We start from the raw sequence: 14,005 nt of genomic DNA, 5'->3' as shown, positions 1-14,005 counted from the left end.
GTCCAATATTGCTGTGTATCCTTTAAAACTAAGAAGTGAAAAAGAAAAGAAAAAAAATGTAAGAAGTGTATGGTGGCTGTGACCCTGTGAGTTTTCTGTGCCAACTCATCGTGCCTTGCCCGCAGTTTTGAAATTGTTGATATACATATACACACACATGTATGTGTTAATCAATATCTGTATATAAATTTTTTTAAAATGTGAAATATGCTCACTATAAAATAATTGAAAAAGTTAGGATTTGCAACTATGCTTTTTATTTTCCTTATATATTTAAATTGTTTCTAAATTTTCTGTGAGATGAATATATTACATATATTCCTAAATAGGAGTTTAAAATAGATTATGCTATATAAAGTCTGATATTGAGACTTTATTAACATTAAATTTAAGGTTACCAGAAAATAACTGCATCCCCCAAAAAAGTCTCCTTAAAACAAAATGATTGGTGCAATAGAAAGAACATGAAAATGTCAGAAGTTTTTTTGTTTTTTGTTTTTTTTCTAAATTAGTACATTTCTTGGCTTAGGTGGTTTATCTGCCACTGTATGAGAGAACTTAAAGATGAATTATTCATCCTCCATTAATAAACTTTGAAGTACCGGAGAAGAGATGAGAGATCTTGGAACATTAGCAATGGGCAAACACAATTCCAATTTTCAAAAAAACAGAATTAAAAATTTGAGGTCATAGACTCTATTGAGTTTGTGTGGAATCCATGAATATTCATGCATACACACAGAGTCAGCAGTTTCATGGACACTTTGAAACCCATCAACATACATACCATGTTTGAGAACCTCAGCTGTAGATGACAATGCCCTGAAGCATCATTAGACACACTGGGAAGAAATTTAAATTTATTGATAAAGAATCCTGAGTCAGTTGAGTTTTCACACATACCTCTGACTCATCCATATAGTAACTAGACTCAAACCCCAAAAGAGGGGTGTTATGAATAACTGAAGACATTTCTATCACTCAGAAAATTCCAAGGGTTTTAGGCCCTGTGCCAGGAACCGGGAACAAAGACCCAATATATTTATTACATCACACCATGATAGAGTATTCCCAGCTTATATAGACACAATGAATATAAGTAATCTCAGGAACATACATAATAATAAAAATATAGAGATGAGTTCTTAGTACCTATTATTTAATGTAATTTAAAACTATATGATTTAATTTTAAACAATGGCTCTGTTGAACAATCAGTTCTCATGGGCTAGTATGAGTGGGATTCAGCACACCGTAGGGGAAAGCTAATACCTATCACTATTCCCAGAGATGTACATCATGAACGAAGCAGTAGAAAACAAGTTTGTTCCTTTGAGGTACCTCAATCTCTTTATTTTTGTGGAAGATGGCTTAAGAGTTTACCTTATCACCTCCCGGAGCCCGTGACACTGTGAAGTGTGCCAAACGCTGTGTGCAGGCCAGCTACTAGCCACATGGTGCCCTAAAAAGGGTACAAAGGTAAACAGATACACATCCTTCTCAGCTAAAGGGCAGGACCACACACTGATGTTTGGCCTGGCTTCTCTCTTTTCTTCAGCTAAATTCCAGGATAGATCACTGTGGATGTTATGCCATTGCTTTTTGCAATACCTGTCTGCTTGGGAGGTAGAGGAATGAATGCCCCCTGGTAGCTGTAGAACTACACTAGGATTTTAGAGGGGAAACCAGCTAAGATTTTGTAGAGAATCAATTGCATGGCTCAAACTGGGACAAAAGGCCTGGGTTTGAGTCCCTTTTTGCTCCTTATTGGTTGTGTGACAGTGGACAAATCATAGTCTCCTTTTGGAAAATGGATGTAATAGCACATTTGTCATAAGATTATTTTTTAAAGATTTTATTATTTACTTATTTGACAGAGAGAGAGCTCACAGAGGGGGAGCGGAGAGGGTGAGGGAGAAGCAAGCTCCCCAGAAGCAGGGAGCTCAATGCGGGGCTTGATCCCATCACCCTCAGATCATGATCTAGGCTGAAGGCAAGCACTTAACTGACTGAGCACCCAGGTACCCCTGTCATAGCATTATTATATGAAGAAGCCATGGGAAGTAATAGAAATCACCATATATATCAGTTATGATTAATTAGGCTCACGTAACAGATGCTTGTTTATTCTCCTTCATTTGAAAGGTAACACTAGGCAGGTAACACTAGGAAAGGTAACTACCTAAAACATTAAGGTAACACTGGGCTCAAATGACCGGGTTATCAAGACTCTGGTCTCTAACCTTGCTGCTACTCCAGTCCCATTGCAAATCACCCAGGATGGCTGTTCATATTCCATCTTGCATTCCATTGGGAAGGAAGAGTGAAGAAGGTTGTGCTCTCCTCCTCTTTCGATTATGGTTTTTGGAGTTAAACACAGTCCTACTACTTTCATCTCAATAAAACCAAAACTTGTTTCAGAGAGGTGGGTGAATGCCATGTGTTAGCTGCACAGCAACGTGCACAGCTGAAAAGCATTCTTGTTTTCCTAAAGAAGGTAGGGAGAAAGGACGCTAGAAGTATCTAGCCGTCTGCCACATTTTGCAAACACTTGGTGGCTAACAAAATGGTCAGTGTGATTACCTCCTCAGACTCAAGGTTGTTATTGAGTGGTAGGATCATTAATAAGTCAGTCATATGAGTTATATGAATATCTGATGAATAATCCAACAATTGCAACCATTTTTTTGACTTTCTGAATAATTACAATATCAGAAAATATTCGTGGTCCAGGTATTTCATCCTACTGATGAGAATACATAATCAGAAGATGTAACAACCTAATATCATGTGATTAGGTACATTAGGAATTGGGATGTGAACCCACATCTCTTAGTTGTAAGGAAATCTGGTAAGTTGAGCCTGTATTGCTTCACTAGGGCACCTGTGATGATGAGGTAGGACATGTGCTAAGGGATGCTGAAAGCAGAGAAACCACAGGCGTGTTTAATCATCAGCAAAACAGAAAATGAAAGGCCCAAAATAAACTGTTCACGTGGAGAGAGAATGAGACAATATGTTTCAAATGGTATTTAGTAATAATGTTCAAAATGTGATGCCGCATGTCATTAAGCATAGATTTTGTTACCAATAACTAGGAAAGAATTGGTAAAATAAACTGTAGACAGGAAATACAACACTTAACATAATTATCAGTAATTCTTACCTTTGGTATTAGGTATACTTATTTGTACCTAATAAGTTCCTTTTAGTGCCACTTGAAAATATTTTCGTAATAATTCTACTATTTTACATTACTATAATTTTCCTTTTGTCATGTCCTAATTAATTTCTATATATTCTCAATTTTCCCTTCTTTCATATATAAACTCTATGGTAAATGATGCATAATGGTTGCTAACCATTATTAACAAATTTTATTTTAAGTGAGGTCTTTTTTTATATTGTGTCATAATCTATCATTAATTTGTGCTTTTTTTTTTTTTTTCCTGCAAAAACTAAGCATCTAGGATGCCATGACACTAAATAAAAGAACATAAATTGCTAATGGCCTCCTAGAACACAAAGATCTGTGCAGGGACGCCCGGGTGGCTCAGCGGTTGAGTGCCTCCCTTCGGCCTAGGGCGTGATCTTGGAGTCCTGGGATCGAGTCCCACATTGGGCTCCCTGCATGGAGTCTGCTTCTCTCTCTGCCTGTGTCTCTGCCTCTCTCTCTCTCTGTCTCTCATGAATAAATAAATAAAATATTTTTTTAAAAAATCTGTGCATTATGTTTCAAATATGAACTCTTGACATTCAAAAATGTCATAACTATTGCTTTCATTTTCAAAGCTTTATAGGAAAAGATAAGGATAACATTGAATAATAAAAGAGAAATAATATCTGGGTTATATATCTTGGTATTGCAGCTCTGGTTAGTATTTAGATTTATTTATCACTAATTCACTATTAGCAGTAAATGTCATTATGGCAATACGTATATTAAGTATAATTTTGTATTATAGGAAATTGATGCTATAGTACCGTAATTTGGCCAAAGATATATGGGAAAAGATATTCTCTCTCTCTTTTTAAAGATTTTATTATTTATTTGAGAAAGAGAGAGCACGGATGTACACAAGCAGGGAATTGGGGTGGAGGGAGACAGAGAAGCAGAATCCTGGCTGAGTAGGGAGCCCCATGCAGCCAGATCCCAGGACCCCAAGATTACAACCTGAACCCAAGGCAGATGCTTACAACTGAGCCACCCAGGCGCCTTGACATAATCTCTTCTTATAGGTGATAGTAGCCAGAGAATCACAGTGAAGAGCATCTATCTTATTCTTTAGGATTTAGAAGACCTATAATAGTTCCAGGCATATAGTGCTCAGAGAGCAGCCTCCATCTCCTAATATATATTTTAATCAATATTGTAATAAGACTTTTTGAACTGTGTTTTGCATTCAGAATAAGTCTAGTGAATCTTTGACTTTAGTGGTCATTTAGATTAAAATAAGTCTACATGGGGACGCCTGGGTGGCTCAGTGGTTGAGCGTCTGCCTTCAGCCCAGGTCTCGATCCCAGAATCCTGGGATCAAGTTCCGCATTGGGCTCCCCATGGGAAGCCTACTTCTCCCCCTGCCTCTGCCTCCCTCTCTGTGTCTCTCATGAATAAATAAATAAAATTTTTAAAAAAAATAAGTCTACATTGTACATAAGGTTTATTATTATATTATATCAGTGCTGGTTATCTCATGATGCCCAGAAACATTCATTAGTATGTCTATGGAGGATAAACATAAAAATGTGTTTTTAATATTACTTAATAAAAGAAGGTTGCTATATAAAATATTTTGAAACATTTCAGGAAAATTAAATACCTTTTGAGTGGTTACAATACAAGAGATTATTGCTATTTTCTTGTTAAAGTTATAATCTAATTGCTGGAATGATACTGTTACGCACATCTAGAACAATTTAATTTAATATGCAACAGATTTGGAAGGCAGAAAAAAATGTCTGTATATTCTGGGAGAAGTATAGAGAGCTTGGTTGTATAAGCAGTTTTGTTAATTATTAAGTCTAATTTATTGTGAAATTTTATTAAGTCAAATACAGTGTGAATGTTTACATTTTTTTCTTTTCTCAAAGATAACCTTTGGAGGCATACCTTTCTCTGGGAAGCCAAGTTCCAGCAGTAGAAAGAACTTCAAAGGCTGCATGGAGAGCATTAATTACAATGGCATCAACATAACTGATCTTGCAAGAAGGAAGAAACTAGAGCCCTCAAATGTGGTAAGATCATTCACTCCAAAATAGTCATTCATAGAAAAATCAAAGAAGCTTTGTTTTGCTGGAGTGTTAAACAACAGCATCATAGCATTTGCCATCATACTTGTATTGGGCTCAACAACGTAAAAATAACTTTAGAATTATCTACAAAAGTCTAGATAGTGGATATACTCTGAGAATAAATGATGTTTTTTTAATTAAATTAGCCTGCAGTAGATGGTAAGGTTTACATAGATGGGGCAAAGGATTTTGACCCAGTGTTTCTGGATTCCCCACATCAGAGGGACAGGCATACCTTGGTCTTGCCCTTTGTCCCAGCCGTTCAGCAGCCGGTAAGTTGGCATTATCATTTCCAGATGTCTTATCATATATGGCTTTCCATTTCTTGTCTATGATTTAATTCAGTATTTTAAAAGTGTGACAGCCAGAGACTTTAACATATTCATTTCCATATTTCCAAAGATAATTCATCCAGGTAAGTAAATAAATACACTTTTTTGTGAGAGCCTTAACCATACTAAGTATAGGCAGTTAAATAAGGATTGACTGCCCCTGGACAGTGAAATCTGTGACATAGAACCTAATAGTGATCTTCTTCTAGCTCCACAGTGAGTCTTTTCCAGGTTTAACTTATTTCAAGGAGGAGAGCAAAGATTGAAGAATGCTCTAGCATACCTGCCTCCCCAGGACACTTCTTAGGATCACTGAAAGATATCAGCTGAAATATCTAGTATGTGTTCCCTATGTTTCTGCAAGAACAGGAGTTAATTTCAACCTGCAAGTGTTATTTGGGAGAGTCTAGGATTGCAGAGACCCACGCATTTGAGAGCCACTGGCAGCAGACAATGTTATGAGTGCTTACACTGTATTCCAAAAGAGCTCTGATGATCTGTTGCCTCACATTTGAGCCTGCGGTTTTCACAAAATGATTGGACAAATAGAAATCCCCTCTTGGTGGCACCTGGGTGGCTCAGTTGGTGAAGCATCTGCCTCTAGCTCAGGTCGTGATCCCGGGGTCCTGGAATTGAGTCCCACATCCAGCTCCCAGCTCAGTGGGGAGTCTCCTTCTCCCTCTCCCTCTGCTGCTCCTCCTGCTTATGCTCTCTCTGTCTCAAATAAATAAATAAAATCATTAAAAAAAATCCCCTCATGAATAAACAGGAGTTCAGGTTGGGTATGAAAATTATTATTATTATAAAATAATTTAATATGAATTTTTTTTCAATAATTCTTTTTCAAAAATAATAATTTATACTGAGTAAAAAGTTGAACTTTGAAATTATCTCATAAAATGTATTGACTATAGAGAAAAATAGTAGTTCCACTTAAAGGCAGCAGACACTGTGCTAGGAATGTTACTTTTATGATAGTCTGAGAATAGTACTACAAGATGAGTAGAGATGTTATCATACACATATTATAGATGAAAAAAAAAAACCTGAGATTTTGCCTAGAAATAACTTTCCAAGATGACTGAATGGGCGTTTACAGTATGTGACCCCCAAAATCATGGTTTCCTTACATGCTATGATTTTCTTACCTAGAGCAGTATTAATACATATGCTCTTTTAAGCTTTGGATAAAATGGTACCAGGCTCCTTTTTTTCCCCCTCGGAAGGCATTGCTTAAGATAAAAAGGTACAGAATCCAAATCATCTGAAAACTTTGTCTCTATTTTGTACCTTTAAGAAGACGTGAAGTGTTATTTCTGCCCGAACCTCCCAGTTGGTCCTGAGATTTATTCATTAGACATCTAAACCAAAAAAGATTTTACTATGGAGACTCATTCCTGGAGCAGCTTTAACTACAAAATATATCATCATTATAAATGCTATTTTAACTTCAATAACAAAGATATTTAGTAAAGCATAAGTTATCTATAATTATATTTGTTGAAATAGAGTGAGCAGACATAGAATAAACTTTTAAACAAAAATAAATGTACATGTTAAAGTTTTAGGCAGGATAGAGACAAGTAAGCAACTCTAAAAGGATGAATATTTATGAAGGAAATTTGCTTTCAAAGATGTCAGGTGGTGATATTTCAGTGAAATTGACTCAGCGCTCACCCTGGACCTACTCATTCCCTAATACTGGTTCACAACCTCCTGGAAAGCTTTCTGGGTGTCATCTGCAAACAGCCCCTGGATGCAGAAGGCAGGACGAGACAGAAGAAAGAGACAGATCACCCCATATTGATAGGTGGCAGGTTTAATAAGCAAGGGCACTTTTAGGCTTGTCTTGGGCAGCCACAAGATGAGTAGGTCTCTGCACCTGCATGCCAAATCTTAAAAGTTTATATAGAAGTCTTAACCAGATTCAGTTATGGTTAGAGGAGGCCTTAACCAGTTGAGTACCCAGGTTGGATAGCCTCAACACCATGTCTCTGTCTCCAGACTGTATCCTTGGTGCAGCCTCCGGGGATGGGGAAGGCAGATAGACTATACCTTCCCAGGACAGGGGAGGAACCTCCAAACTCTGAGTCCTGCTCATGGGTTACTTGGCAGTCATGTCTGCTTCATGACGTCCTCTAGTACCTCACGATCTTGACTTCTGAGTCATCACCTTTACGCAGAAAGGCCATTTAATTTTGTTGGGAGACATTCCCCACAACATGGGTATCTGATCAGTTATAACATCTCAATTATTAGGCAAAGGCAGTTCTTTTCATTAGTAAAAGTAAGCAGTTAAAAATTGTTATCTGTGAAGCTACAGTGCAAATTTAGTTTGAATATTAATTCAGAGGGACACCCTATAATTCTATTATAGATATAATGGTCAATGTGCTGAAATGGAAGAATGATCACTATAAAGCTAGATATCGTGGTGGTGCGTTATTGTGAAATAAATAAATAATTGAAGGACCAGATGGAAATGTCATCAAATTATATTCCTCAGAATATTACGGTGGGATAAAAGAAGTTGGAAGCAAACGTAGATTTTCAGAACCTTTTTTCCCATTTTTTTTTAAAATTGAAATTCAATTTGCTAACATACAGTATAAACACCCAGCGCTCATCCCATCAAGTGTGCTCCTCAGTGCCTGTCACCCAGTTACCCCATCCCCCTGCCCACTTCCACTTCCCCTTGTTTGTTTCCCAGAGTTAGGAGTCCCTCATGTTTTGTCACGCTCTCTAATTTTTCCATTCATTTTCCCTCCTTTCCCTTATAATCCCTTTCACTATTTCTTATATTCCACATATGAGTGAAACCATATGATGATTGTCCTTCTCCAAACAGTGGGTATTTGTCATTTATAATGGCTGAGGAATATCCCATTGTATACAGAGACCACATCTTCTTTATCCATTCATCTGTCGATAGACACTGAGTCTCCTTCCAGAGTTGGACTACTGTGGGCATTGCTGCTAGAAACATTGGAGTGCAGGTGTCTTGGTTTTTCACTGCATATAATCTTTGGGGTAAATACCCAGTAGTGCAACTGCTGGGTTGTAGGGTAGCTCTATTCTTAACTCTTTGAGGAACCTCCACACAGTTTTCCAGAGTGGCTGCACCAGTTCACATTTCCACCAACAGTGCAAGAGCGTTCCCCATTCTCCACATCCTCTCCGACATTTATTGTTTCCTTTCTTGTTAATTTTCCCCATTCTCACTGGTATGAGGAGGTATCTCATTGTGGTTTTGATTTGTGTTTCCCCGATGGCAAGTGAAGTGGAACATTTTTTCATGTGCTTGTTGGCCATGTCTGTGTATTCTTTGGTGAAATTTCTGTTCATTCTTTTGCCCATTTCATGATTGGATCATTTTTTTCTTGGGTGTTGAGTTTAATAAGTTCTTTATAGATCTTGGATACTAGCCCTTTATCTGACGGGTCATTTGCAAATATCTTCTCCCATTCTGACGATTGTCTTTTAGTTTTGTTGACTGTATCCTTCACTGCGCAGAAGCTTTTTATCCTGATTAAGTCCCAGTAGTTTATTTTTGCTTTTGTTTCCTATGCCTTTATAGCTGTATCTTGCAAAAAGTTACTGTGGCCAATTTAAAAAAAAAGGTGTTGCCTGTGTTCTCCTCTAGGATTTTGATGGAATCTTGTCTCACATTTAGATCTTTCATCCATTTTGAGTTTATCTTTGTGTATGGTGCAAGAGAGTGGTCTAGTTTCGTTCTTCTGCACGTGACTGTCCAATTTTCCCAGCACCATTTACTGAAGAGACTTATCTTTTTTCCAGTGGATAGTCTTTCCTGCTTTGTTGAATATTAGTTGACCATAGAGTTGAGGGCCCACTTCTGGATTCTCCATTCTGTTCCATTGTGTCTGCTTTTGTGCCAGTACCACACTGTTTGATGATCACAGCTTTGTAGTACAACCTGAAATCTGGCATTGTGATGCCCCCAGCTTTTTCAAAATTCCTCTGGCTATTCAAGGTCTTTTCTATTCCACACAAATCTTAAGATTATTTGTTCCTGCTCTCTGAAGAAAGTCCGTGGTATTTTGATAGGGATTGCATTAAACGTGTATATTGCCCTGGGTAACATTGACATTTTCACAATATTAATTCTTTCAATCCATGAGCATGGAATATTTTTCCATCTCTTTGTGTCTTCCTCAATTTATTTCAGAAGTGTCCTGTAGTTTTTAGGGTACAAGTCCTTTACCTCTTTGGTTAGGTTTATTCCTAAGTATCTTATGCTTTTGGGTGCAGTTGTAAATGGGGTTGACTCCTTAATTTCTCTTTCTTCAGTCTCATTGTTAGTGTAGAGAAATGCCACTGATTTCTGGGCATTGATTTTGTATCCTGCCACACTGCTGAATTGCTGTATGGTTTTTAGGAATCTCGAGATGGAGTCTTTTGGGTTTTCTATGTACAGTATCATGTCATCTACAAAGAGAGAAGTTTTGTCTAATTCTTTGCCAATTTGAATGCCTTTTATTTCTTTTTGTTGCCTGCTTGCTGAGGCTAAGACTTCTAGTACTATGTTGAATAGCAGTGTTGAGAGTGGACATCCCTGTCTTGTTCCTGATCTTAGGGTAAGGCTCTCAGTTTTTCCCCATTGATAATGATATTTGCTGTGGACTTTTCATAGATGGCTTTTAAGATACTGAGGAATGTTCCCTCTATCCCTACACTCTGAAGAGTTTTGATCCGGAATGAATACTGTATTTTCAAATCAAATGTTTTCTCTGCATCTATTGAGAGGATCATCTGGTTCTTGTTTTTTCTCTTGTTGATGTGATCAATCACGTTGATTTGCTTTATGAGTGTTGAAGCAGCCTTGCATCCATCCCGGGGATAAATCCCACTTGGCCATGGTGAATAATCTTCTTAATGTATTGTTTGATCCTATTGGCTCATATCTTGTTGAGAATTTTTGCGTCCCTATGTTCATCAGGGATGTTGGTCTATAATTCTCCTTTTGGGTGGGTCTTTGTCTGGTTTTGGAATCAAGGTGATTCTGGCCTCATAAAATGAGTTTGGAAGTACTCCATCCCTTTTTATCCTTCGGAAAAGCTTTAGTAGAATAGGTATTATTTCTTCTTTAAATGTTTGATGGAATTCCCCTGGGAAGCCATCTGGCCCTGGACTTTTTTGTGTTGGGAAGTTTTTGATAACTGCTTCAATTTCCTCACTGGCTATTGGCCTGCTCAGGTTTTCTATTTCTTTCTGTTCCAATTTTGGTAATTTGTGGTTTTCCAGACATGCATCCGTTTCTTCTAGGTTGCCTAATTTATTGGTGTATAGCTGCTCAAAATATGTTTTTAAAATCCTTTGTATTTCCTTGGTATTGGTTGTGATCTCTCCTCTTTCATCCATGATTTTGTTAATTTGAGTATTTTTTTCTTTTTAATAAGTCTGGCGAGTGGTTTATCTATCTTATTAATTCTTTCAAAGAAACAACTGGTTTGTTGATCTGTTCTACAGTTCTTCTGGTCTGTATTCCATTGAGTTCTGCTTGAATTTTTATTATCTCCCTTTTGCTGCCTGGTGTAGGTTTTAATTGCTCTTCTTTCTCCAATTCCTTTAGGTGCAAGGTTAGCTTGTGCATTTTTTTTTCCAATTTTGCGGGGAGGCATGTATTGAAGTGTATTTCCCTCTTAGGACTGCTTTTTCTGTATCCCAAAGATTTTGAATGGTTGTGTCTTCATTTTCATTAGTTTCCATGAATCCTTTTAATTCTTCTCTAATTTCCTGGTTTACCCATTCGTCTTTGGAGGATGCTCTTGAACCCCCATGTGTTTGAGGTTTTTTCCAAATTTCTCCTTGTGATTAAGTTCTAGCTTCAAAGTACTGTGGACTGAAAATATTCAGGGGACAATCCCAATCTTTTGTTATCAGGTGAGACCTGATTTGTGACCCAGTATGCAGTCTATTCTGGAGAATGTTCCATGTGCACTTGAGAAGAATGTGTATTTAGTTGCATTTGGATGGAAAGTTCTGTATATATCTGTGAAATCCGTCTTTTCCAGTGTAACATTTAAGGCTTTTGTTTCTTTGGTGATGTTGTACTTAGAAAATCTGTCATTTACAGAAAGTGCCGTGTTGAAGTCTCCCAGTATTAGTGTGTTATTATCTAAATATCTCCTTACTTAGGTTATTAATTGATTTTATTCTTTGCAGATCCCACATTAGGAGCATAAATATTCATGATTGTTAGGTCTTCTTGTTGGGTAGACCCTTTAAGTATGATATAGTGTCCTTCTTCATCTCTTACTACGGTCTGGGATACTTTACCTGATATGAGGATTGCTACCCCAGTTTTCTTTTGAGGACCATTTGAATGGTAAATGGTTCTCCAACCTTTTATTTTCAGGCTGTAGGTGTCCTTAGATCCAGAATGAGTCTCTTGTAGACAGCAAATAGATGGGTCTTGCTTTTTATCCAGTCTGATACCTTGCGTCTTTTGATGGGATCATTTAGTCCATTCATGTTCAGAGTAACTATTGAAAGATATGAATTCAATGTCATCATAATATCTATTCAGTCCTTGTTTTTGTGGATTATTTCTGTGGGCTTCCTCTTTTTTATAGGGTCCCCCTTAATATTTCTTGCAGAGCTGGCTTCGTGGTCACATATTCTTTCAGTTTCTGCCCATCTTGGAAACCCTTTATCTCTCCTTCTATTCGGAATGAGAGCCTTGCTGGATAAAGTATTTTGGCTGCATGTTCTTCTCATTTAGGACCCTGAATATATCCTGCCAACCCTTTCTGACCTGCCAGGTCTCTGTGGAGAGGTTTGCTGTTAATCTAATATTTCTCCCTATATAAGTTAAGAATCTCTTGTCTCTCACTGCTTTAAGGATTTTATCTTTATCTGTGGAATTTGCAAGTTTCACTATTAAATGTCAAGGTGTTGAACAGTTTTTATTGATTGTTGGGGGGACCCCTCTATCGCCTGGATCTGAATGCCTGTTTCCCTCTCTAAATTAGGGACGTTCTCAGCTATGAATTGTTTAAATATACTTTGTGGCTCTCTCTCCCACTCAGCGTCTTATGTAACTCCAATTATACATAAATTATTTCTTCTGAGGCTGTCATTTATTTCCCTTAGCCTTTCCTCATGGTCTCTTAATTGTTTTTCTCTTTTTTCCTAAGCTTCCTTCCTTACCATCAACTTGTCTTCTATGTCGCTCACTGTTTCTTCCACCTCATTATTCCTTGTCGTTAGGACATCCAGTTTGGATTGCATCTCCTTTATTTTTAATTTTGGCCTGATTACATCTCAATTCTGTAGTAACAAAGTCTCTAGAGTCCTTTATCCTTTTTTTTAGAGCCACCAGTAGCTTTATAATTGTGCTTCTGAATTGGCTTTCTGACGTGGAATTGAAATCCATATTGTGTAACTCTGTGGCAGAGAGCACTATTTCTGATTCTTTCTTTTGTGGTGAATTCTTTTTCTAGTTATTCTGTCCAGTGCAGAGTGGCTGTATGAGCAGGCTGAGTCAAAAATATCAATCACGACCTAAATAAAATCCACTGTAGGTGATTCCAACAAGGTCAGAGACCAATCAATGAAAAAGAAGATCAGAACAAAATAAAACAAAAGGACCACTAAAGTGAGATACAGATTTTAAAACAAAGTAGTAAAAAATTAAAGGCCAAAACCCCAAAGAAGAAGAAAAGAAAAAGAAAAAGAAAAAGAAAAAGAAAAAGAAAAAGAAAAAGAAAAAAAGTAAAGCAGAAAAGAGAAAAAAGGAAAAAAAAAGTGTGGTGGGGTAACTGGGAGATGGTGCTGGTGAAGACATGGTAGTGGAGGAGAATGTAGTCTACCTGAGGGTCCTCAGGGTGATTCTCTTGCTTCTGAGTGTATTAAGTTCTGTATGTTTGAAAATGCTCAATCCCAAACTTATATAAACTAGCAATATTTTTGAAAGCCCCAACATTGACCACCAAACATAAACAAGATAAAAGAGGGGGGAAGAATGGGAAGGAAGAGAGAATATAATCTCACAGAATGAACCAGCATGGCATACCACTTGGGTCTGGGTCCATGCTGGTCACGTTTTAGGAGGTATTAACTCCCGTCCTTGCAGAACAAAATGAGGCAGAGAAACAAAAACCCCAAACAAAAACCCCAATCTCGTATCTCGTGTATCTCCGAAAATTAAATTGAATACATTGAAGGGAATCCAGAAGTGAAAAATATATCTAAGACAAGTAATTGTAGAAATATGAAACTCAAAAAGGAAAAACCTTAAAAATGAAGAGCTATAAAATATTGTAGTTAAGGTGGGAAAAAGAAAAAATATTGGAAATTTTTAGTCTGATAGAAAAAGGAGTTGTAATGGAAAAAGGAAGAAAAAATGTAAAAAGAGG

The 14,005-nt window shown here is 37.3% G+C and overlaps 1 protein-coding gene across 4 annotated transcripts in view; it reads left to right on the top strand.

Annotated features, from left to right (window-relative positions):
• The window catches only part of CNTNAP2 (contactin associated protein 2), a 1,981,926-nt gene that overhangs the window by 898,956 nt on the left and 1,068,965 nt on the right, over nucleotides 1-14,005 (top strand). For all 4 annotated transcript variants that reach the window (XM_025433996.3, XM_035700120.2, XM_035700122.2 and 1 more), the window contains one exon: nucleotides 5,092-5,235. In XM_025433996.3, coding sequence (XP_025289781.1) covers nucleotides 5,092-5,235 — 144 coding nt within the window. The remainder of the gene's footprint in view (nucleotides 1-5,091; nucleotides 5,236-14,005) is intronic.

The sequence above is a fragment of the Canis lupus genome, chromosome 16 (genome assembly GCF_003254725.2).
Source record: "Canis lupus dingo isolate Sandy chromosome 16, ASM325472v2, whole genome shotgun sequence".
NCBI lineage: Eukaryota > Metazoa > Chordata > Mammalia > Carnivora > Canidae > Canis > Canis lupus.
This window is presented reverse-complemented; position numbering and strand designations above follow the sequence as displayed.